At 43.4% G+C, this 24,904-nt stretch overlaps 1 protein-coding gene across 3 annotated transcripts in view; it reads left to right on the top strand.

Moving 5' to 3' along the window:
• The first annotated feature begins 19,255 nt into the window (after nucleotides 1-19,255).
• Nucleotides 19,256-24,904, top strand: part of TMEM233 (transmembrane protein 233) — a 42,435-nt gene continuing 36,786 nt past the window's right edge. The window contains exons 1-3 of one of the 3 annotated variants that reach the window (XM_036823854.1): nucleotides 19,256-20,531; nucleotides 21,049-21,249; nucleotides 21,591-22,435. In XM_036823854.1, coding sequence (XP_036679749.1) covers nucleotides 20,346-20,531; nucleotides 21,049-21,237 — 375 coding nt within the window. In that variant the 5' untranslated portion in view covers nucleotides 19,256-20,345 and the 3' untranslated portion in view covers nucleotides 21,238-21,249; nucleotides 21,591-22,435. Of the gene's footprint in view, nucleotides 20,532-21,048; nucleotides 21,250-21,590; nucleotides 22,436-24,904 lie in introns of those variants that run through there. The other 2 variants (XM_036823856.1, XM_036823855.1) reach the window with 2 other exon arrangements.

Here is a 24,904-nt window from a genome sequence, read left to right as displayed (position 1 = left end):
GGACATAAAAGATGGGGACAAACTGAAGAACTATTCCAGATTGAAGGAGACACGATAACAAAATGCAGTGCATGTTCCTGGATGCAATCAGGACCACCTGTTGGGACAGGTAGCAACATGTGAACAGGGTCTGTAGATGAGATGGCAGTGTTGTATCTGGGTTGATTTCCTTCCTTGAAGGGTTGTAGGATGGTTATGTAGGAGAGTGTCCTTGTTTGGAGGAAATGCACACAGGAGAATTTAGAGGTGACAGGGCGACACATCTGTAGCTTATATTCAAGTGGTTCATAAAAACTAATGATAATGAGTTTGCACACACAGACATTATAGAAAGAAAAAGAATAATGAATTAATGAAGTGAAATGTTAAAAAGTTGAGAATCTGAGTAAAGGAGATATGGATGTTTTTTTGCTGTTCTTCCAACTTTTATGTAAGTTTGAAATTATTTCAAAATAAATTATTTTGAAACAGTGAAAGTTAAATGTTAGCAAAGGCTGAAGGAATCCATCTACTAAAAGAAACACAAAGTAGATTCTTCAGGCAGAAGACTCATGTAGTTACAGAAATTAAGACAGTGTGGTACTTCTGTGAGGAGAGGCAAATAGGCCAACCAGTGGAACAGATCCACATGTATTTAGACATTTGATTGATGACAAATTATTAACAGTGCTATATTAATTAGATATCCACGTGGAAAAAGAATACCCCTTCTCACCCCCTTCACTAAATATCCTGTTTTCATAAAGGATGCTGTGAGGCTTGAATTCACAATTAGGAGACAGAATACATCCTCCCCACTTCTTCACTGATTGCAGGTTACCACTTAGCACTTCAGCTGTTGGCAGGATTAAGAAATTGCACCTTTGGCATGGAAATCAGGGTTTCAGAATGGGACCAGCAGCAGTGAGGGTACACAGGAGACTCGACATAGTGACTGTAGCTGGCAGACCTGTCTGCAAGCATATGTGACACGCCCCCAGGGTCTACCACACAGGAACGGAGGGTCCCTTGCCGTATTCTGGAAGTTCTAGGTGAGCAGGTTGAGGCAAGGGCCAGTTGGATATTACTGTTAAAGTGACTCCAGGGGGCTTCCCTGGTGGTGCAGTGGTTAAGAATCCACGTGTCAATGTAGGGGACACAGGTTCAAGCCCTGGTCCAGGAAGGTCCCACATGCCGCAGAGCAGCTAAGCCCCTGAGCCACAACTACTGAGCCTGCACTCTGGAGCCCGTGAGCCACAACTAATGAGCCCACATGCCACAACTACTGAAGCCCACATGCGTAGAGCCCGTGCTCTGCAACAAGAGAAGCCACCGCAGTGAGAAGCCTGCACACCACAACAAAGAGTAGCCCCCGCTCACCACAACTAGAGAAAGCCTGCGCGCAGCAACGAAGACCCAACGCAGCCAAAAATAAATAAATAAATCATTTTTTAAAAAAAGTGACTCCAATTGAACTCACAGGAACACAAACCTATGAGCTCCCCGTAGGTCTGAATTAGGTCTTATCTACCTCTGTGTCCTCAGTGTCACGCATAGGGTAAGTGTATTGGTTTGCTCAGGCGGCCATAACAAAGTACCACAGACTGAGTGGTTTAAACACGGAAATTTATTTTCTCATAGTTCCAGAGGCTGGAATTCCTTTGTCGGTGTGGTCGGTTTCTTCTGAGGCCTCTCTCCTTGACGAGTAGATGACCGGCTTCTCCCTGTGTCTTTGCATGGTCTTCCCTCTGTGTGTCTGTGTCCACATTTCCTCTTCTTATTAGGACACCAGTCATACTGGATTAGGCCCCACCCTAATGACCTCATTTTGACTTAATCACCTCTTTGAAGACCCCGTCTCCAAAAACCATCCCTTTCTGCAGTCCTGGGGGTTAGGACTTCAACACACGAAAGTGTTGGGGGGTACAATACAGCCCATTTGACACTGTGCTAAGTAAGTGAATGAGTGCATGAGTGAATGATAGATGCCTCCATTACAACATCTCTTCTCTGAAAGAAGGTTTGAAGCCCAGGTGCCTGAGCGGAGAGTATGTAGGCATTTATGATGGTCCTGGACCCCTCCCCTTCAGCCAGTGAAACAAAGCGGAGGGCGCAGCCATCCCCAGTGGGACACCAGTGAGCCAAGCTAAGTGCTAATACAGTCTACTTGTTACAGCTACTGCTTTGATATCTTCAATATTCCGGCACTAAACCTTGAGGCTAATTTTCCAAGTGCCAAGGAAGCTTTCAAGAGTCAAATGCAGTCACCTTTTGGAAATTAACCCTCACCAATCCACAAATCCTGTAGAACACATTTAGACACACACAACCACCACCCTAAGAAATACTTTCATTGTCATGATATGTGGTAGGAGGATAAACTGACCTAAAGCCATTTATTTCCAATTTTCCAGGTCTGGACAACCCTTATATCCAGAGTCCTACTTTCAAATATACAATTCCATTGTCTTCACATATATCCTTGTGATCAGTGGAACACATGCCCAAATTTTGGTAACTAAGGCAATGGTGGTAAAAAGCTTGGATATCAGAATATTAAACCTGGTCCTACTCTCTAAAGATATCACCACCTGTAAATATGCATGCTTTGGAGTTAATCATCTCACTGGTCCCTTTAAGTCTGACTGCTTATCTCTAGATACCCTTTATTCTTTATAAAGTTATGGCTTTGATATCTATCACTTCATATTTATTCATTTATTATTTTGATCAATATTCATTCAACATTCTTTCATCTGATCAATATTTACTGAGTGTTTACTATGTGCTAGGCACTAAGACCTCATGTACAGCAGTGAAAGAAGGTTCCTGCTACCATGAAGCTTATGTATTAGTGGGGAAGATGGATACTAAGTAAATAATAACAATTATAATTAGAATAATTGAAAAATGTAGTTGAAAACCATGTGAAGATCAGAGTATAATCCAGTTGAAGGGAACAGAATATGCAAAAGCCCTGAGGTAAGAACAAGAGTTTTTAGAGGAACAGAAAAAAAAGTGCAGTGTGGCTCCGAGTATCAGAAGTTCAGTAAGTGTCCAGAATGGTATGTTCTATCATTTGGTTTAAGCTGAATTCTCCCAAGCATTTGGGAACTAGGAAAGGACATTCGTTCTTGTAAACAAGTAACTTCTCCCTTATCCATTTCATGAGTTTAGATTTGGATCATGGCTACTCTTAAGCTTCATCCTCTAACTTGAAGCATCCCAATGGTTTTAGCTTATCTCATGCCACCTCAAGTCCTCTCGATAAAAATAACTTTGTCCTTTTTGCATTCCCAGTACTTAACACTTAGTGAGCACTTATCATGTGTCAGGTGCCCTGCTAAGCACTGGACATGCATTGCCTCCTTTAATCCCTAACAGCCTTGTTAGGGATGTTATCATTTTACAGGCAAGAAAACTGAGGCTCAGGGAGACTGGATGACTTGTTCAAAATCACTAAAGAAAGAAGTGGAGAACAGAAATTTGACTTGTCCAGGCGTGTGCCATGCTACTTTTGGCCGCAGTCTATTGGCTACCCTTCTCCCCCACATGATGTACATGACCCTTGACCTAACTCAGTTCCTAAAATCATGGTGGATCTCAGGGAGTCCTCAGGCTCTTCTAAGGGACCTTTCAGTTCTGCCAGTTTACTGGTTCCAAATGCCATTTGGGACCAGAGCCAGGTTGACTTCATCTGAGTCTCAAGGGAGGATTTTTTTTTTTTTAATAGAGATGCTAGGATTTGAACCCAAGGCTAAAAATCATCTGCCTCTTTTGGAAAGCTCCCCCAGGTGATTCTGGTAAGCAGCAAAGAAGAGGTCAGTTTTATCCAGCCTGAGCTTCCTGATATAAGCAGCCTGTGCCAGGAAACTTTCAGAAGTGGAGAGATTATCACATACCAGTTTGATAGTCCTAGTATTTGGAACCTTCTTTCTTCTTTGCCTGAACTCTGCTCTTCCCAAACTTTGGTTGCCTGAAGAAATGAGGTCATCCAGTGTCAACCAATAATACCATATGGTTGAAAATTCTTATAACTGATAAACAATTTCACATCCCATTTCCTAGAACTGTGCTGCTTTGTTCTGGTTTTTGTTAGGAAAAAAAAATAACACAAGCAAACACAGCACCTCAGAGTGCAAATCATAAAACAAAAGAAAAGCATATGTGCCTCACTATATCCACTTTGCAAAAAGATCAAAGGTACAGAACGAAGAGAAGGAAGTGGAAAGAGGAACAGAGGAGGAAGAAGTCGATGGGGATAGAAAGAGAAAGAAGAAAGATTAGGTCAAATACGGGCTCTACTGACTGTAGTTCTGAATTTTTAAAACCCACTTTCACTCTTACTCAAAAGAAACATAGAGAAAATTTTCCCTTACCAAGAGTGTGTTGTACCTTCATTGGCCCAAAAGATCCAGGAAAGTTTTAATCCTTAATGCACAAAAATTCCCCAAGAGCCCAAGAAGAGCTTTTTTGCTGGATTGTGATAGAAAGCCCACTCCTTCATGTATAATTGAAGACGTTTAGGGCAGCAATACAACCCTTCCTGCTTATACACAGACTCCAAACCCTCGCTAATGTGCAGCTATCTCAGGAAGCTCTCTCAAGCAATTAAAAATGGTTATTCTGCTGCCTAGGAAGAGTCTGAGCTCATCCTAGCCTTTGCATGGATTGTAACAACACATTAAGGAGTTATTCACTTCACTTGTACTCATTCTACAAACTTTTCTCAAACTGTGATTGCTAAACATGTAGGTAAGGCTCATTACATTTTTTTTTTTCAAAATAACACAAATAGTGAAGATTGTTTTTGATAAGCATTTCCTCTTAATTTATCCAGTTGATTTCTAATTTGCCAAGTGTAGGAGGTAAAATTATATTATGTGTGGTCTCTACCCCCTCAGGAAAGTTTTGCTTCTGAAATTTTAATGCTGGAATCTTCATCTTCCACATAGGAAACCTAATTTAATTCATAGCAGATGTTGTACTGAATGGAGTGTTATTTTGCCTTTCATCTGTGATATACACAAGTCTCCAAAAATGGAAGGAAAAAATCGGTTACCTCATTAGGCTGTGTAGTTCAGAGCAGTGTTATTCAATGCGTGATCTACAGTCCAGCAGCACCAGCAGGACCTAATATTTTGTAGAAATAAAAAACACTGCTTTAGAGCAGTGATACCCAGTTGGAGGAATTTTTGCCTCGGAGGAGGCATTGGAGACATTTTTGGTTGTTACAGTTGGGGGTGAGGATGCCGTCGTATTCTAGTGGGTAGAGGTCAGGGATGCCGCTCAGCAACCTCTGTGGCACAGGACCGTCCCCACAGCAAAGAATTATCTGACCGAAAATGTCAGTAGTGCGGCTCTTGAGAAACTCTGATTAAAGGAAAGTGAGTTGGAAACAGTAGGGTGGGGGTGGGGAAAGTAAAAAGAAAGTGTTTCAAGATGATAAATAATAGAAGTAAAAGAGAAAGAGAAACATTGGCAAAAGAGTCATGGAACTTGGGCTGTGATCATGGGGACTTTGTGCCCTTAGGGAAGTCATTTGCCCTCTCTCAATTTCATTCTACACATTTTATAAAAGGTATGAAAAGAGAGAAAAGATTGAACCAGAAGAATGGGATTATTATCCCTAAGGTTCTTTTCAGATGGATGCATTATACCTTAGGCAGTATTTCCCAAACTTGAGTAATCCATAGACCACCATCACTATGTTTGCCGTATCTGAGTGTCATCTTCGCTATTTAAGTTTTTACTTTAATTAACATATTTTCTATTTTTAAGATACATATATATTTAATTTTATTTATATTTTATTTTTGGCTGCGTTGGGTCTTCGTTGCTGTGCGTGGGCTTTCTCTAGTTGCGGCAAGCAGGGGCTACTCTTCGTTGCGGTGCACGGGCTTCTCATTGCGGTGGCTTCTCTTGTTGTGGAGCACGGGCTCTAAGTGCGCGGGCTTCAGTAGTTGTGGTACGCGGACTCAGTAGTTGTGGCTCGTGGGCTCTAGAGTGCAGGCTCAGTAGTTGTGGCGCACGGGCTTAGTTGCTCTGCGGCATGTGGGATCTTCCCGGACCAGGGCTCGAACCTGCGTCCCCTGAATTGGCAGGCAGATTCTTAACCACTGCGCCACCAGGGAAGCCCCCAGGATATATTTTTAAAGGAAATGCTATGTCACTATCATTAATTTATAGCCACTTCTACTTGTCTTACCTGGAAGTAAACACCATTAAAAGAAAACAATGTTATTAAAGTCTAGCTAGATACCATTGCCTTGCCAAGACTTAGAGCCTGAGGACAGACCTGTCTCAGTTAAACGGGACATTAATGAGGGTTTGAGGAGTTAAAGGCTTGGTAGCACCAAACTGCGACCCTCTGTATCACCTTATATGATTTTATATTTACACCAGGGATGCATCTACACTGTGGAAGACGGTGGCATAGCAGTTGAGAGGGCAAACTTTGGAAGCAGATCCATTTGGGTCCCAGACTTAACTCTGTGATTCACTGGCTGTGGGATGTTGGGCCAGTGGCTTAACCTTGCCAAGCCCCAGTTCCTCACTGGGAGTTACTAATAGGACCTAGGGTATTATGGTGGGCGGCTTCTCAGGTGGCCCCCAAGGGTCTCCACCTTCAAGCATTTATGCTCTTGTATATCCCCTCCCCTTGAGTGTGTGCTGGATCTAGTGACTACTTGTAACCAATAGCGTACAGCTGTAATGATGCTGGTGTGTCACTACCGAGATTAGGTTGCAGAAAGACTCTCTTTCTCCCTCTCTCTCTCTCCCTCCTTCTCTCCCTCTCTCTCTCTCCCTCCCTCCTTCTCTCCCTCTCTCTCTCTCCCTCCCTCCTTCTCTCCCTCTCTCTCCCTCCCTCCTTCTCTCCCTCTCTCTCTCCCTCACCCGCGCTCACTCTCTCTCTCTCCCTCCTTCTCTCCCTCTCTCTCTCTCCCTCCCTCCTTCTCTCCCTCTCTCTCCCTCCCTCCTTCTCTCCCTCTCTCTCTCCCTCCTTCTCTCCCTCTCTCTCTCTCCCTCCCTCCTTCTCTCCCTCTCTCTCTCTCCCTCCTCTCTCTCTCTCTCTCTCTCTCTCTCTTCCCTCTTCCCTCTTATTCTGGAGAAGCAAGCTGCCATATCAACAGCCAGCAAGGACATAAGGCCAACCAACAGCCATCTGAATGAGCTTGGAAGTGAATTGCCCCCCAGTCAAGCCTTGAGATGGCTAGAGCCCCAGCCTGTGAGACACTGACAGTTTATCTATCTAAGCTACACCCAGATTCTTTACCCATAGAAACTGTGATATAATACATATTTATGAGATAATATATATTTGTTGTTTTAAGATGCTAAATTTTTAAATAATTTGCTGTGCAGTAATAGATAGCAAATATAGTTATCATGAGGGTTATACAAGATAATGGCCTTCCATTCAGGGGAGAAGTTCTACTGGAAATATTGTGGAGGAAATCCACAATAGCTGCTAGCATTGGCTAACCAATTTCATTATAAATATGAATGGACAACCAAAGCTCCCCAGACATGAGAACTACGATGAAAGTAGCACAGCTGACCTACGATGAAAAGAAAGTATAAAAGAAAACATCCTTAAAATTATTAGCATCTTCAGAGAGATTCAAGAAGATATTCATTTTTAAATAATAATAATAGTAGTAATAATAATTACAGGCTCCAATCATTCTGAAGATATCAGTAAATAAGAAGGAGCTCTTAGAAATTTAAAATGTTACTACCTAAAAGTTTTTATGTAATGGACAGCCGGGAAAAATTTTGAGAAAGTCTTCCAGAACATAAGGAGAAAAAGAGATGCAACGTAGGGTATTTTGCTAAGAGACATAAAGGTACAACCCAGGAGATTCAAAGTTCATCTAATAAAATGTCCCAAAAATGAGAATAGAAAATGCAAATGAGGAAATAAGAAATATAGAAACATCATCTTGATACATGCAGGAAAAGCATTCAATAAATCCAACACTTCTTAATGATTTTTAAAATACTATTGAAAACTTTTTTAATGCAATAAAGGATATCTATTCCCCCCCCCAAAAAAAATAAATAAAACTAGAGCAACTGATTGTAAGACATTACTCTGAATTACCTAGGTTTACTGAAGTCTGTTTTGGTCAAACCTGAATGATACACATGTAAAGTTATATTTTAAATTTCTAGTAAAACGTAACTTTCATAAAAAGAATTGATTAACATTTTCTTTAAAAATCTACCACAAACAGGTTTATTGATGAAGCTCTAGGCACATCGCCATTAGCGTCAGGAACAATAACAATAAAACTTGCTAGTTATAATCAAAATTGTCATTGAGATCTTAACCACTCCAATAAGATGAGAAGAATAAATGATGTTTAAGAAAAAGAGAGGAAAAAATCTACAACCAATATGATTAACTATAGAGAAAATACAAGAGGATCTATAGGTAAATTATTAGAGCCAATAAGGAAGTTCAGCAAGGTTATTGTGTAAAATAAATATCAGTAAAATTTCCGTATCCCAAGAACTACCAGTGAGAAAATGCAAAAAAAAAAAAAGTCCTATTCAAATAGCAACAAAAAATGTAATATACTTAGAAATAGAAGGCCTTTATGAAGAAAATTATAAAACATTATAAAAATACCTAAAAGAAGTCCTAAGTAAGTATAAATTAGGGAAGACTTGGAAATGTTATCATTTTTTTGGTCCCTATCCATGTAATATATGTGCCTTATGGGTTTCAAGAGACTTATTTAAAAATGAATATGAATTGTCTATGCCAATTTTGCAAATAAAAATGATGAGGAGGGTTCACCCTACCATATTTTACCGCATCATACAAACTCATAGCAATAAAAACCATGAATTGCTGGTGTAGGAACTGGCTATCAAACAAATCCATAATCATAAATGATTTGGGGAAACTAGCTCATTATTTGGACAAAAATGAAAGTGGATCCCTACCCACACCTTTACAAGGACCTCCAAATTCCTTGAGGACCTAAATGTCAAATGTAGAACCAGAAATCTAATATAAGAAATTGTCAGAGAATATTTTTGTAGCCTCTAAATGAAGACGGACTTATTAAATAAAATCCAAAATATCATGCCGTAAGTGGAAAACTGGTAGTTCTGAGAACATCAAAATTAAAGTTTCCTGTTTAAAAAAAAAAAAAAAATCACATAGTTAACAGGTAGATTGGAACCTGAGAGAAGGTGCTTGCAACATATAAAACTGACAAGGGATTAACATCTAGAAAATAAAAGAAACAATTAAAATCAGTAAGAAAATATGTAAACTGCAAAAGAAAAATTCAGAAAAGGATACTGACAGGCAATTTGCAGATGGGGAAGCCTGAATGGCTGACAGTGAAATGAAGAAAGGCCCAATCTCACTAGTAACCAAAGAAATGCACATTAAAACAATAAGGTACTGCTTTACTCCCATTGGACTGGCAAGTAAGGTAATAACAGGAATCTTAATCCATTGCTGTTGGGAATGTAAGTAGGTACAGTCATTCCAAACTGGCAGTATTTAGTGAAAGTAAATCTATGTATGCCCTAGGACTTAGCAGCCCCTCCCCTGAACATATATACTCCATAGAAACTCTCACACACAACCAGAAAGTGACATATATAAGGATGTGTATTGCAACATTGTTCATGTAGTAGGGAGCTAAAGACCACTAGATGTCCATCAATGCTGGAAATGTAACAATAAACTATACAGGTTTATGCTTTGGAATACTATGCAGCAGTTCAAAGGAATTAGCTAGAAGTAGAAACAGCAGCATAAATACATCTGAAAATCATGATGTTACTTTTAAAAAGTAGGAAACAACTATTTCTGTTGTTTGTATCATTTAAACACATATTCACACAAAATAATATCCATTTTACAGTGATACACATGGATCCAGGCACATATATCAAACACATTTGAGTGTGTGTCTAAGGTGAGGGCAAGTGGGAAAGACATGGAAGGGGAGTGAGAATATGAGAATGGAGGGGTCAACAAATAAAACAAGGGCAGTGCCTTGAATGGGCCAGTTATGATACGTTAAATGAACAGAAGTGTGTTATTAACTCTACCCTCTGCACTTGAGATCAAACACATTTCACAAGGAAGAACAAAGGGCCAAGACTACCCAAGAGAATTTTGAAGAAGGAAAGCAAGGTAGTTGGATTTATCTTATCAAATATCGAGGTGTTTTATAAAGCTGTAGCAAGTAAGGCAGGTGCAGTAGAAACAAATCCCAAGATGACATCTGTGCAGTGGACATGAAAACAAATGGCTCAGATTAGAACAGGAAGGAACTTCCCTGGTGGCGCAGTGGTTAAGAATCTGCCTGCCAATGCAGGGGACACGGGTTCAATCCGTGGTCTGGGAGGATCCCACATGCCGCAGAGCAACTAAACCCATGCGCCACAACTACTGAGCCTGTGCTCTACAGCCCTCACGCCGCAACTGCTGAGCCTGCAGGCTCTAGGGCCCATGTGCTGCAACTACTGAAGCCCGTGCACCTAGAGCCCGTGCCCCGCAATGAGAAGCCACCGCAATGAGAAGCCCATGCACCGCAACAAAGAGTAGCCCCCGCCCCCCGCAACTAGAGAAAGCCCACATGCAGCAACAAAGACCCAATGCAGCCAATAAATAAATAAATAAATGTGAACCAGGGAATTGAATGATGTGTGGCCTCATCTGCCAGCTTGCACATCAACAATAGCTTGGTTTAAATTTCAATCTACTAACAACAACCTACTGTATAGCACAGGGAACTATATTCAATATCTTCTAATAACCTATAATGAAAAAATATGTACATGTATATATGTATAATTGAATCACTTTGCTGTACACCTGAAACTAACATAACATTGTAAATTATCTACTTCAATTAAAAAAAATTAGAACAGGAAGTCGGGGGTCTTAAAAAATAGGTAAATCATTTAATATATTGTCACAGAATCCAGATGAACTTGATGAAATGGGATGGCATATAATAAAAGTAACAATAGTATATGGTTATGTTATGTCCTCTCCCCTCCAAAGCCTCCCTCCACCCAGTTTTTATTAATTATATCTTCTTTGAAGAACACAACTGTAATAACACAGGATTAAATCCTTCTGTATAAGTCCAATCACACAACTTGATTCTGCAGTAAATGATATTTATGTAACACTTTTGAAACTATCAGTTGATGATTTCAATTTAACTTGTAGAAAAGCCTCAAAGAATTAATTTCTCTTTATGATATAGAACAAAATGTAAATGTTATTAGCATTGATGATGTACAGATAATGGCAGAGAGCAGTTAGGAGGTAAAATGACTTGGGCCTTGCTCTTTAGAAGAGCAGAGGACAGGTGTACAACCTCTGAGTGGGAAGTTGGTGCCTTAGGGAAAGTGTCTGTCATGATTTCAACCAGTGGAATATGGTACAGAAGCTCAGAGGCAAAAAGACAAGAGGGCAGGGAAGAGGGGCTTCAGAGAACCAAAGAGCAAAAACATCCAGAAAAGATGAGAATGCGTGCTCTCCACTGTGGTTGAAGGATAGCAAGGATCCAGTCCACAGGAGTTCCTGGAACTCACGTGACCCCCAAGTCCGGCTGCTTTTGCTTCAGAGTATTTCAGAAACCACAAGTAGGAGTGTGGAAAGGAAAAAAGTTCCATCTTCAAATTTGAAGCACTTAAAATCAGTTATGATTAACCCATTTTTAGGGTTACTGAGATTTGGTCATTCACAAGGCAACTGAAGCACTTTACAGTCAGTCCACTAGAGGCCCTGAAGTAGAGATGGTCACAGCCATTTCCCAAGATACTTGTTGAATTATGTCCCTTTGGAGAGAGTATGTCCAGTTCACCTCAGTTCCTCCTGTCTCTAAGGTGTGTGTGTGTGTGTCTGTGTGTGTGTGTGTGTGTGTCTGTGTGTGTGTGTGTCTGTGTGTGTGTGTGTGTCTCTCCAGCACTTTCTCATCCAGAGCCTCTGCTCATGCTGTTCCTCCTGCCTGGTGGGATTATACCCTGCTCCTACTTCTCATGCTGCAGGTCTCGACTTAAATGTCAACTTCTGAGTGAGGCCTTCCTTGACCATTCTTCTAAGTTAAGTCCTTTGCTATTATCTGCCTGTCAGTCCACTCATATTTATTAAACACTTTGTGCCAGGCTGTTTATTCTCTAGATATAAAACTGTGACCAAATAAAGGCCCTGACCTCAAAGAGCATTTTGAAATAACTTGTTCTCTTTTTTTCTAGAGGGAGGGGCTCTCTTCCCCTTAGAACAAAGGTTCTATGAGGGCGTGGACAGGTCTGTTTAGCTCATCATTATATGCACCCCCAGCGCACATGACAGTACAAGGCATCCGTTTGTCACAGGGTTTGTGAATGAATCAAGGAGTAGATGACTTCTTCACTACATTGGCCACCAACTGACTGGAACCCTAGACCTGAGCTAAGCCAGATTCTCTCTCCCAAGAGTTTAGAATTTGATCCATAGACACAGACAGACAAGAAGAAACTGACTCCAATGGTAAGGTCCCCAGATCTGCCCTAGTTCCTGCGTGTCCCAAGGCCTGGTTGTCTAACTCTTTTTGGAGCTCATGAAACAAATCTGCCTTCCAATAAATTTCCCGAAGTCAATTTTAATCGTTCTCTGTATCTAGCAACTCATTAATGCAACTGATCAGCACAAAAGAACATTATCAGCTCACATCAAAATCTGGCTTCAGTGGCTTCCTGTTGTTTTAGAATGAAATCCAGACTCCTTACCAGTGCTGGAAAGGTCCTACATGGTCTGGCCCTGCTTACCTCTCCTACCCTCACTGGGCTTCTTTCCGTTTCTTAAGCAACCTGAGTTGTTTTCCACCTCAGGGCCTCTGCACGTGCTATTCCCATTACCTGGAATGTTCTTCCCTCAGCTCTTCAAATGTCTGGCTTCTCCTTAGCCATCTCCACTCAAATGTCACCTCCCCAAAGAGACCTTCTAAGTCAGTCTTGGACCCAGCACTCCTCAACTGACACATTCACATTAGAACATTAGAGGAAAGACTATTTACAAAGGTGTGGGGAACAATAGTGCAGTACCCCAGGAACAAAAGAGGGGTTGGTACCCCTCTTAAGTCTGAAGGGAAGAAAGCAGGGGCTGTCTGGGATCCAAAAGGAGAGTTCCATGGAGAGGGCTGCCCCCAGAGGGGCTTTGACCTTCTGTCCAGTGATTCACCAGCTCAAGGCAACCAAGCTCAAGCAAGGAGAGCGCCCTGGAGGAAAATACCCTGAAATCATTCTCCTCTCTCCCTCTGTTCTCCTGCCAGGATTCCCTGTTGACCAAACCCATCTGAAACCAGAGGGCAAGGAAGCCTATTGAAATGGAACAGGAGTTGGCAAACTTTTTCTATAAAGGTCCAGATGGTAATATTTTCAGCTTCAGGGGCCATGCGGTCTCTGTCATAACTACTCAACTCTGATATGGTAGCATGAGAAAAGCCGTGGACAATACATAAATGAATGGGTGTGGTTGTGTTTCAATACAACTTTATTAACAAAAATAAGCAGTGAGCCATATTTGCTTGGGCTGGATGTAGAACATTCAGGATAATCTACGGGGTCAGAGGACAGGGTGGAAAAACGTGGGGAGTGGCTCTAGGGTTCAACAGAATGTATCTAGCATCCCTTCTCCGCTACCCCATCTAAAATACTCCACTCCCCTCACAGATACAGAGAACAAACTAGTAGTTACCAATGGGGAGAGGGGAGGGGCAAGATAGGGGTAGGGAATGAAGAGGTTCAAACTACTATCTATAAAATAAATAAGCTACAAGGATATATTGTACCAAACAAGGAATATAGCCAATATTTTATAATAACTCTAAGTGGAGTATAATCTGTAAATATTCTGAATCACTATGTTGTACACCTGAAACTTATATAACATTGTAAATCAACTGTACCTCAATATAATAATAGTTTAAAATAAAAAAAATTTATTAAAAAAATACTCCACTCCCCCAAGTCACTGTCACATTATCCTGTTTTATTGCCTTCCTTACAGATTGTAAGTATCTTATTTGTTTGTCCATCAGAGTAGGGATCATGGCTCTCTTGTTTGCCACTATATCCCCAGCACCCGAAATAGTGCCTGACATATGGTAGCTTCTCAAATAAATATTATTGAGTGAATAAGAAGACTTAACTGACAAAGTGTGATACAGGTTGACAAAACCAGAACATCTGGTCTCCTTAACTCAGGTGCACCAAATGATACACTCCAAACATAGACACTCAGCTCTCCCTCTCTAGCCCACATGTAGGTGCAATCCTTGTCTACTCCTCTTCAGTCCTCCTAATACCCACCAGATCAAGCCTGCTCAGCTGTCACCCCTAGCACCTCCACCACCCATTACTCCAGGTTGCCATTCCACGGGTCAATTTTCAGCCTTTCAGACCCTAATCTGGTTTGCAGTCCAGATTCTTTGGAAATGATTCTGCGTCAGGAGACCTCTCCCGCGAACATGGCGAGCCACGTGCAAGTCCCCGCACGGCAAGGGAAGGAGAATGCTTTTATAGAGGGGAAGGGGCAGTGGGAGGGCTCTAGTAAACAAAGAGTCCATGGCTTGTCATTGGCTGAGTCCTTGCCAGGAAAAAAGAGGAATCTTTCTTCTTCGTGTTGGGCACTGTTATCACCACAGGGCATGAGGGCTCCCCCTTCTGGTCTCCCAACTCTGTTTAGTTGAAGTTTCTGTTTATTAATTTTTTATAGCAGGTTCATCCATGAGTTGCAGAGTATAGTCCAAAACACAGCATTTTCTATATATATATATACACATACATATGTATGTGTATATATCATTGTTATATATATATATATATATAAATATAAATAAATAAATAAATAAATAAAGAAAGAAAGAAATAAAATGATGGGGTGGATACAGTTCTTCTCTGGTACAATGGAGGATGAATGGGAAAAAGATTTTTAAGTCAGAGAGTTTGTGTGTTATGCCCCTCCATCTTCAAGTGGTTTCATTAAAAGGTGTTGTGGTTTAAAAAATTAACAGGACAGAATCTGTTTCACCCTCACACTCCCTCTCCCCTGTTTTGCTCTTTTTTCCCCCTTGTGAGAGGATCAGAATTGTTGGAAATTGGAAACGTAAATGGTTTCCTAATAATATTAGCCAAAAAAACACTGTTCTTTTGTAGCAAACCCCTGAGACCACAGCAGTTACTTTATGACTGCTAAAGCCTGGTAGTTGAGACTAACACAGAATTTGGCAGCAAATGTACTTGACTTCTTGCCATTCCTAAAGATCTGGAACCTTTCTCTTGCATTTTCACAGATCAGCAGGTTCTCAATATCTCTCTCTCTCTCTTCCCCCTCCCTCCTTCCCTCTCTCTTTCCCTCCTTCCCTCTCCCTCCCTTCCTCTATTATGGAATCCTAGATACAACTAACATCAAAAAGCATACATTCAACGTCACCCCATTGAATATTGTAGATCTAGGGATCCATTTGGCATTGAGAAGTTGTTCTTTGAATCCATCTCATTTCATCTCATTTGAATCATCTCATTTCTGTAGTCCATTGAATCTGTGATTGTTTCCTTGGCCTACATTTTAATTTTACCTTTGGTACATACCTTATAATATAATTTCTCAACCAGCAAGTCTGTTTTCTTTGCCTTTCAAAGACAGACGTCTACCCTGTAAAATCATGAGTCATAAAGAAACGATCACAAATGCTGATAACTGGATACAAAAGAGCCATCACAGCATTTTTCATGTTTTGTGTAACAACAGAAACCCACTAAAAATAACCTAAATAGCTAATTATCAGGGAATGGTTATATAAGTAATAATCCATCTAATTGACAGGAAATGATGCAGATTATGAAAATATCTGCAAAGAACGTTAATAGTGATATAACATGTAGAAAAAGGATTAGAAGGAAATATTCCCTTATTTTCATGGTGGTTAACACTGGATGGTAGGGTATAGGTGATATCTCGTCTTATTTACACTTTTATTCATTTTCCAACTTTTCTAGAATGAAGGTATATTACTTTTACATTTGGAAGTAAAACTTTTTTCAAAGGTCAAAAAGGGTAAGTTGCTACATCAGGATCCAGAAAGCTAGAGTGAGTTTTTTTTCCTCTCCTACACTGGCCATTAGGAAGTCACTTTCTTCTCTCCTTTTAAAAGAGGGAAGGTATTGCCACATTATTAAGCAATCAGCCAGTAGGGTTCATTCAAGAGCAATAAATTGACCTCTCAAGAGAAAATTAGTGAAGCTCAGGAAATTAGAGCTAGAAACCCCTACTGAGTGGTCTAATGCATCCCTCAAGAATCAACGCCATATACATTGCACTTTCTGGTATGGGCACTTTCTTTTCAATCTAATTGTAAATGTTTCAAGTGATTGCAGTTTCACTGCTGTATTTTAGACCAGTCAACAAACTATTAATCCATCTTCCCTGAGCAGAATATAATAACTTCAGCAAACTTCAGAGATTTCAAACTACCTCTCTTGCCTGGACCTGCTAGCTGAACAAGTATCTTACACCTGGTTCAAATCCTGGCACCTCCACTCAGCTATAAGGCCTTACACAAGACAGTTTACCTATCTGATCCTAGGTTTCCTTAGCTGTAAAAAAGAAACCTCTCCACGTACCTTACAAATGGTGCTGTAGGAATTAAATGAGATGACGCATCTAGGGAAAGCATTGAGTGCACACAGTAGGTACTCAGTAAATGTTTGGTGATTCCAAAGTGTTGGACCAGTGCTGAACAATTGTTTTCCTGACAGAGGAGATGGGCTATGCTGAGTCAACAACCCCTTTTTTGTGTATTTCCCTGGATGACACAAGTGGGTTGGAGTGGATGGTGCGGTTCATGACCTTGAAACAGCAAAATTCCATTTGGTACCCAATCCTTGGGCTTAGTCACACCAACTAATATCACCAGGCTCACATCACAAATACGGCTCATACAGCCCCCATTGGAGCCTTTTCATTGTTGATAGCAGCTGCAACTAGAACACTGGCCATGGGGATGGGAAAAAAAGGATGGAGTGAAGAGTCATGTTTGAGATGGAATCAGTAGGGTGTGATGAATTGTTCATGTAGAAGCTGAAGGAAAGAGAATAATAATGCCCTCCAAGCTCCTAACTTGGATGACTACATGCACAGTTTATTGAGTCAACAAATATCTACTGAACACCTACTAAGAGCCAGGAACTGGGCACGAGGAACACCACAGTGAACAAAACAAACAAACAAAAATCTCTGCTTTTGTGAGTTTACCTTCTAGTGGGAGAGACAGACAATAAATAGTAAACAAATAAATAAGACAATTTCTGGTTGTGGTAATGTAGCGAAGGAAATAAATAGGATGAAAGGATGGAGAATAAGATTATGGAAACCTGCTTTAGGTATGATGATCAGGGAAGGACTCTCTCAGGAGGTAAATACATGAGGTGATGGGTTCTGAAAGGTGAGAAGGAGCCAACAGGTGAAGAGAGGGAGGGACACATTCCAGGAAGAAGGAATAGCAGGTCCAAGACCTTGGGATAGGAAAAGGCTAGGTGTACTCCTTGAGAAAAGAAAAGGAAAAAAAAAAGGGCCTATGAAACTGGGCATAGTGAGGGGAGAGGATTGGCTGGAGAGGAGGTTAGAGAAATGGGCGGGACCCATTAGCCAAGAACCAAGCCTTGAGAAGCAGGTTCTTGGGGAGGACACTTTCACCTTTGACATGCTGAGTTTGAGGCACCAGAGGCAACCTAAAAACTAAAGATCCAGACCTACATCCTGCAAACTAGAGACAGTATTGGGATTTGGGAAAATGTTCCGTTCCATCAAAATCACTGGGGAGTGTTCTAAAAATATGGACTTCTCAGGCATTCAAAATACAGATTTCTGGGGTGCCACCCTGGGAAATTCTAATTCAAGTAGATCTTGGTCAAGATCCGGAAATCATTTTTCAGTTCTCCCAGGTAATTTTGATCCATTCATTCAAGAACTATTGCTTGCATTCCTAGTATGTACCAGGACAATTCTAAGTGCTGGAGATACTGCCCTGAACAGGTTACAGAGCTTATAGTCTCAAGAAAGAACAGACAGCAAACAAGTAAACAAATAAATTACAATAGTGATACATGTCACCCCCCCAGAAAGCTGGTAAAATGTACAATAATTATGGGGACCTACACTAGATAAATCTAAAGAGCTCTCTGTCTCTCTGAGGAAGTGACATTTCAGTTGACAGCTGAGGAATAAACAGGAGCAGCCATGTGACAGTCTTGGGGAACACCATCCCAGGCAGAGCGAACAGCCAAGGCAAAGGCTTGGTTGAGAACTCAGTAGATGAATCTAATTCTTTGGCTTATTCCCACTTGATTAACCAACCAAAATGGGGGAGAAGGCATGGTGGGAAAGGTACTGTTGTACTGTTCCATCATTTTTTTAATCATTTTTAAAAATTGAAGTACAGTTAATTTACAGTGTTGTTTCAGGTGTACAACAAAGTGATTCAGATAGATATGTAGGTAGATAGATATCCCTTTTCAGTATCCATTATAGGTTATTACATGATATCGAATATAGTTCCCTGTGCTATACAGTAGGTCCTTGTTATTTATCTATTTTATATATAGTAGTGTGTATATGTTAATCCCTAATTCCTAATTTATCTCTCTCTCCCCACCCCACCCCTGCTATCCCCTTTGGGAACCATAAGTTTGTTTTCTATATCTGTGAGTCTATTTCTGTTTTGTAAATAAGTTCATTTGTATCTTTTTTTAGATTCCACATATAAGTGATGTTTCATCTTTATATGTTCACGCAGCAAGCTATGCTAAGCACAATACCAGATACTGTACCAAGGGCTGACACAAAGATGAGCAGGACAGTTCCCTGTCTCAGGGAGTTTGCAGTCCAGTGAGGGAGGTAGATATTCAAATCACTATGGCCCATGAAATGAGTGAGAGCATCCCAGATAATCAATTCATGTTCTGAGAAAGCCAAGCAGATGAGTAATACTTTCTCATCTCATTTCTCCCTATGATGGTGTGAGCAACTGTTTTTGAGACTGTACACGCTAAGATTATTTGCATTTCTTTGTGACCCTGCCAGCTCAGACTATCTGGAATTTTCATGAAATATTCGCAACAATGGATGTTGAGTTTGAGATACTGTATAACGACTATATTTGGGGAAAATATCGTCCTAATAATAGCTAACATTTATTGAGCCCTTAGAATCACGTGGCTTGACATGCAATCTCATAGTCTTTACAACATCCCTATAAGGCAGGGTCTCTCATTATTCCACCTTTTTTGGATGAAAAACTCGGAGCTCAGTCAGGTGAGGGAATTTTCCTGAGGTCATTCAACTCAGATGTGATGATTTCCCAGCTCTATCTGGGTTCGGAGCCCCAGTTCTGGTCCATACCATCTTTCATAAATTGCTCAGATACTGGTACAATTGCTATCCTCACCCCGGTTCCCAAAGTGGATCCCTCTCTCTCCTTTCCATCCCAGTAACCACCGGGGTTGTCTACACTAGTTAGATCTACCTGCTTCTCTCTTTCCTATAGGTGGGAAAGTGGAGCGGAGAAGGACTCCTTGTTTCCACACTTGGGAGAGAGTGGAGGGGACCGGGGCAGGCCCTGACCGGGTGGTGCCCACTGCCTGTCTCCACTCCACGCCAGTCTCCAGAGGCCCCCTGTGCAGTGTGTGAAGGGTTAGACCCAAAACTGAGCACCTTGTTGCCTGCCCACCTGTTGAGGAAAAGAAATCAGTGGGGCTCAATGTTCAAAGTCTTAGAAGGAGGAGCATGGGTCAGGGGAAGTAAATCGTTAAAGTCAAGAGGAAGTAATAAGTCTTTGGGCACCACGGTAGGGTTGGATGGCCAACTGGACAGAGCTGTGTCGCCTGCTGTGACGCTGAATGTATTCAAATTCAGCTGCCTAAAAAGATGAGCTGGCCATCTTCAGCCTGTAGGTCAGCCAGTCTACAACGGAGAGTCTTTGCTTTCCCTTCCCTGAGCCTCCTTTTACTCCGGACTCTTAGGTGTGAGTCTGGGTGTCTGCCTGTTGGCCCCTGGGTGTGTCGTCAAGGAGTGCCTTCCCCCTGTTTCTCAGGCTGGCTGGCTCCCTGTCTCCTCCCCCACGCCCTCGCTCCCTCCCTCCCTCTCGTGCGGAGGCTCTTGGCCTGGGTCCCTGAGGTCAGGCGGGTGCAAGTGAAGGGCGCAGGAGGGGTGAGGTTACGCCTCCCTGGAGCCCCGCGCCGCTGGCTTTTCAGCGACTCGCCAGGAGCCTGCGGCCAGAGCCCCAGACCGCGCCGACTGTGCGCTCCTCCGCCTCCCTGCACCGTGCGCCTCGCCCATGTCTCAGTACGCTCCCAGCTCGGACTTCAAGAGGGCTTTGGACAGCAGTCCCGAGGCCAACACTGAGAATGACAAGACCGAGGAGGACGTGCCCATGCCCAAGAACTACCTGTGGCTCTCCATCGTCTCGTGTTTTTGCCCCGCGTACCCCATCAACATCGTGGCTTTAGTCTTCTCCATCATGGTGAGTGAACGAGGGCCCGGAGCAGCCAGGGAGAGGGGAGACCTGGGCCGTGTAGAGCCCCTCCTGGGGACTCTTCGCCCTCTCCGCCCTCGGCCGCTCCCTTCCTCACGGCCCCGCGCACCGGGGGTGTTCTGTCCTCCGCAGCCCCTGCTCACCTTTCTGGGGCTCTCCGCACTCTCCCCCCAGCCATCAGCGCCGCCACTGCGCTCCTTGTGGCTCTCAGAGCCCGGACCAAGCCTCCCCCAGGCCCGCTTTCCACTACTTCCAGCAGCGCCCGTGGTGCATTCTCTCCGTCCTGGGAAAGTTCTTCCTTGGACTTTCCCGCTTCTCTCCCGGCCTCCTCCGACATTCCTGGGCGCTCATCCGATTCTTCTCAACCCGTTTTTCTGGAGCCTCAAAGCGCGCCACCCTCGCAGGCAACAGCACACGCCGTGCCCTGAGCGCGCAGGCTCTGCGCCGCTCTTTGCCTCGCCGGTGCTCGGCCTCTCCAGCGCGCGGCACTGTCTCTGTCTTCTAGCACGGAGTCCTTTCTTTGCTGCGCCCGGAGCGCCGCCGCCGCCGCCACTCTCTGAGGGTCCCCAGGCGATCCCCGATGTCCTCTAGACCCCTGGTCCCACACTGCAGCACGCCCTCTCCGCGGCACCAGTTCCTTCGCACTGCTTCCTACGCCAGTTGCCTCTGCTTGGCCCTCGTCGGCACCCTTTGACCCCGCTTTCCAGTGAGCCCGCCCTCCAGGCCTTTCTTGGGCTACCCCTGTGCCCCTCTCAGCAGCAGCGTGCGAGCTCCCCTTTTACTCGTTCTGCCCCAGCATGTCGTAGTCCCGCTCTCATTTCCTGCGCGGGGCCCTATCCCCGCCTCTCCTGGTGAGCCCCAAGGGCTCCCAGGCGCCCCTCCACCGCTGGCTCTTACGCCCTGGGAGCTCCCGGGAACCCACTGGGGGCTCGCGCGCCCCGTGCAGCTCCGCGCGCCCTCTGCGCCGGCCTCCCGAGCTGCGTGCCTCTCCCTGAGCGTTCCAGTCCCCCCTTCCGAAGCTCGCCTCCACCGCCCTCTTCCGCCCAGGTAGGAGCTCCGTGCGAACCCCACCGGGAGGGCAAGGAGCGCCCCCGAGGTCCTAACCTTATTGACTGGAGCAGCTGGCCGGGCACTGTCCCGGGATAACCCTTGCAGTGAGCTCCCTCCCCCGCCCACCCACCTCGCCGGACCGAACTCTCCAGCCGCAGACCCGGGAGAGTCCGGATTCAGCTCAGTAAAGATCAAGAGCCGCCGCCCGCCTCCCCCCTTCAAGCCCGCCCTCACTTGCCCCAGGGTGGTTCCGTATTCGCTTCGTGGGTACATACGAAGACCTCATTTGCACGCACAGCTTGCCCTCTCTCAGACCCCGTTTGTAGGCTATCTGCACCAACATTCAAGCGTTCAGCCTCTGAAGTTCTGACTGCCTGGGTTCAAATCCCATTTCCACCACGTACTAGCTAGCTGTATGCATCTCTCTTAACGTCAGTCTCTTTGTCTGTAAAATGAGAATAATCAAAGCCATATGTCTTAGGGTTGTTGTATTAATGAGATAAAGTGTGACCCGCTTGGAACAGTGCCCAGCATGATGGTGGTATCAGATCTTCACTCACTTGTCACTTGGCTGAGGGCTTCTCTGATCGCTGTTTAAAATCAAACCCCCCACAAGCTCTAGTCTCCCTTCCCCGATAGTTTTTGCCCAAAGCACTCGTCTGCATCTGATACATTATTTCACTTATTAACATGCTTACTGTGTGTGTCCCCTCGTTAGAATATAAGCTCTGTGAGGGCCGGGATATTTGCTTGTTGCTTGTTTTTTGTTGCTGTACCTTTACCTAGAAGAGAATCTGACAGGCGGTAGATGCCCAATAAATATTACAAAATGAATGCCTGAATGAACGCCTGAATGAATGAATGAATGGTGTTAATGGGTCACAATGTCTCTTTTACTCCTGCTGCTCTATCCCGTACTGGAGCCCCGGAACCACCGTGTCAGGTTCCTTTGGACCAACCAGCCAGTTTCCTCCCTTCCTCTCCCAAGATATCCGGTCTTGGGTTCTTTTTGTTTTTTGGTTTTTTTGGCAGCAAAGCAGGGGGAGGATGCAACAGCCAGATTCTCCAGACAGCAGCAGACTCTCTGGTTGGTATTGGCGTCCACACTCTGTCCTGGTTTATTAATGAATCGACAGCCGATTCACCCCTTTCCCAGTGCCAACGAGAAAACTGCCTGCAAAGGCTCCCCGCACCCCACGTTCATCTGAGATGAGCTAAAACTCCAGCGGGTGGTGACAGGTTGGGCACTAACGATGCTACTTGGTGTGTCCTGGGGGATAAGACTTGTATGTTTCGAATAGAAACCTTTTTCTGGTCCCCTCGTCCCCATTCCCTCCACCAAGACTTTTTCACTAGATTTACAGCAGGAGACCATTCTATGGTCAGAAAGTAGAAAAGTGTCTACTTTGTCAGAAAGTAGACACTGGAGTCAGAAAGTTGACTATGGCCAAGTTCCATACCCTTTCAAAGCCTTGGTTTCTTCACCTAGAAAATGAGAATGTAAAAGGTGTTTTAAGTGGAGGCAAAACTGTTGTAAGGATAAAACAGAATAAAAGCGTGTCAAGCCACCAGCTTTGTGCTAGGTATGGGCAGTAATTGTCAGACAGATGGATAGATTTGGAATCTGGAAACATCATATGCCATGTATGAAAACAAACAGAACATCAAATTAATGAAATCCAAATTCTAAAAAGAGCTTCCTACACCCTCCTCATTGAACTCCCTCTAAGGTACTGGAAGCTTTTTCCCTTTGAAACAGTGCAGATCCCGATTTGACAGGTTTCATAATAAAGACTCCAAAGTCCAAAGGATGAAGAGGAAGTGGAAGGGTGTGTAAGAGGAAGGTGGCCCACCAAATGCCAGGTGTGTTCTTTCCCTAGGGAGTCTTGTGATGTTCAATCCTGGCTCTTTTCAAATCTTACTTATCTGTAATTTGTGATAAATTGAGGCACTAAATAGTGGTGCTGTTCCCCATGGAAGCACTTGGAAATATTGGGGAGTATTTGTGTATCTCAGTGATTTGGGGCACTACTGGCATTTGGGGGGGGGCTAAGAGTATTAATATCCTACAGTGCTGGAGACTGTCACCCGAATGAAGAACTGACCTACCCCAAACGTCAATAGCACCCCAATCAAGAAACACTGGGAGATGATGCAAACTGGTATAAATATTGACAAGGCTCAATATAACTAGTTCCCAGAACTGTAAAAAGAGCCAGCAATCTCAAAACAGTCAATATCTTTATTTATTAAACCAAGCCTGAGAAGCCTTCTATAAAATCACAGAGTTGAAGTAGGTGCTAGGGGATAATAAAACTACTTTGAAAAATATACATTTGAGAAGAGTATTCTTCAAGCTGTGGGCATCTGTGATCTTTTAACCATCCCGTGCAGAACTAATAGAGTCCTGGTTGTGAGGCAGTGCACCACCGATGAGAATCAGTACAGTATGGTTTGTTGTATTGAAACACTGGTGGGTCAAGCATTGTCAGAGGCAGGGACGTGAAAGTCTTTGCTTCCCCCAAGTACTGAAAGTCTGTTTGTTGCAGTGCACTTAACTGTACTCAATTTCAGGGACACATATCTCAAGAATTTCCCCCAGACTGGGCCATTGCTAGCCCATATTGCACATGTGAATTTGAAAATGGCACCCTTCCTCCGTACAGAAGCAGCACGTGGCTTGGAAAGTAAAGGCCAGGGTGGTTTCCAGGCCTCATTCATTGTGCTCCCGCCCATCCCTGGCTATCTCTGTTTATTCCATCCGAAAGATAGAATGCTGGAGACTATCCACATGGCTTTTACCCTGGAGAAAGAATGCTTGTTCATCCTACAAATATTTATTGAGCACCTATTATATGCCAGGCTCTATTCCAGGCATTGGTATACTCCTTTACCTCTGTCAAGTGGTAAATAAGATCAGCAAGGTCTCTGCCCTCTGGAAGAAAAAAGGTTCCAGGCAAGCTGCAGGAGTGTTGGCAAATTTAGCCTGTTGGTTTTGTAGCTGGAATTTGCTACCTGGCTCAAGAGACTGGAAGTGAGTCCATGCCGAGCCTCCATTTTTTATGATGTTATGATGCAGTCTTTTGCGTAGGTGAACCAATTCAGTCACTCTAAGTGTGGATGCAAAATAGCCAATGAGTTTTAATTAGGTGAATTATAAGTCTTCTCTCAACAGAACTTCTCCCTCACACCAACAGAATCTGTCTAGATACCAGCCAGTGTGGTTCAAATCCTTTTGTGCTTTTTGCTACGTTTGTGATCTCATGCAGCTGTCTCAATCTTTCTGAGGCTTGATTTTTCAACCCTGTAAA

This window comes from Balaenoptera musculus, chromosome 14 (assembly GCF_009873245.2).
Source record: "Balaenoptera musculus isolate JJ_BM4_2016_0621 chromosome 14, mBalMus1.pri.v3, whole genome shotgun sequence".
NCBI classification, from domain to species: Eukaryota; Metazoa; Chordata; class Mammalia; order Artiodactyla; family Balaenopteridae; genus Balaenoptera; species Balaenoptera musculus.
The sequence above is the reverse complement of the archived record's forward strand: the minus strand, read 5'-3'. Positions and strand labels throughout refer to the sequence as shown.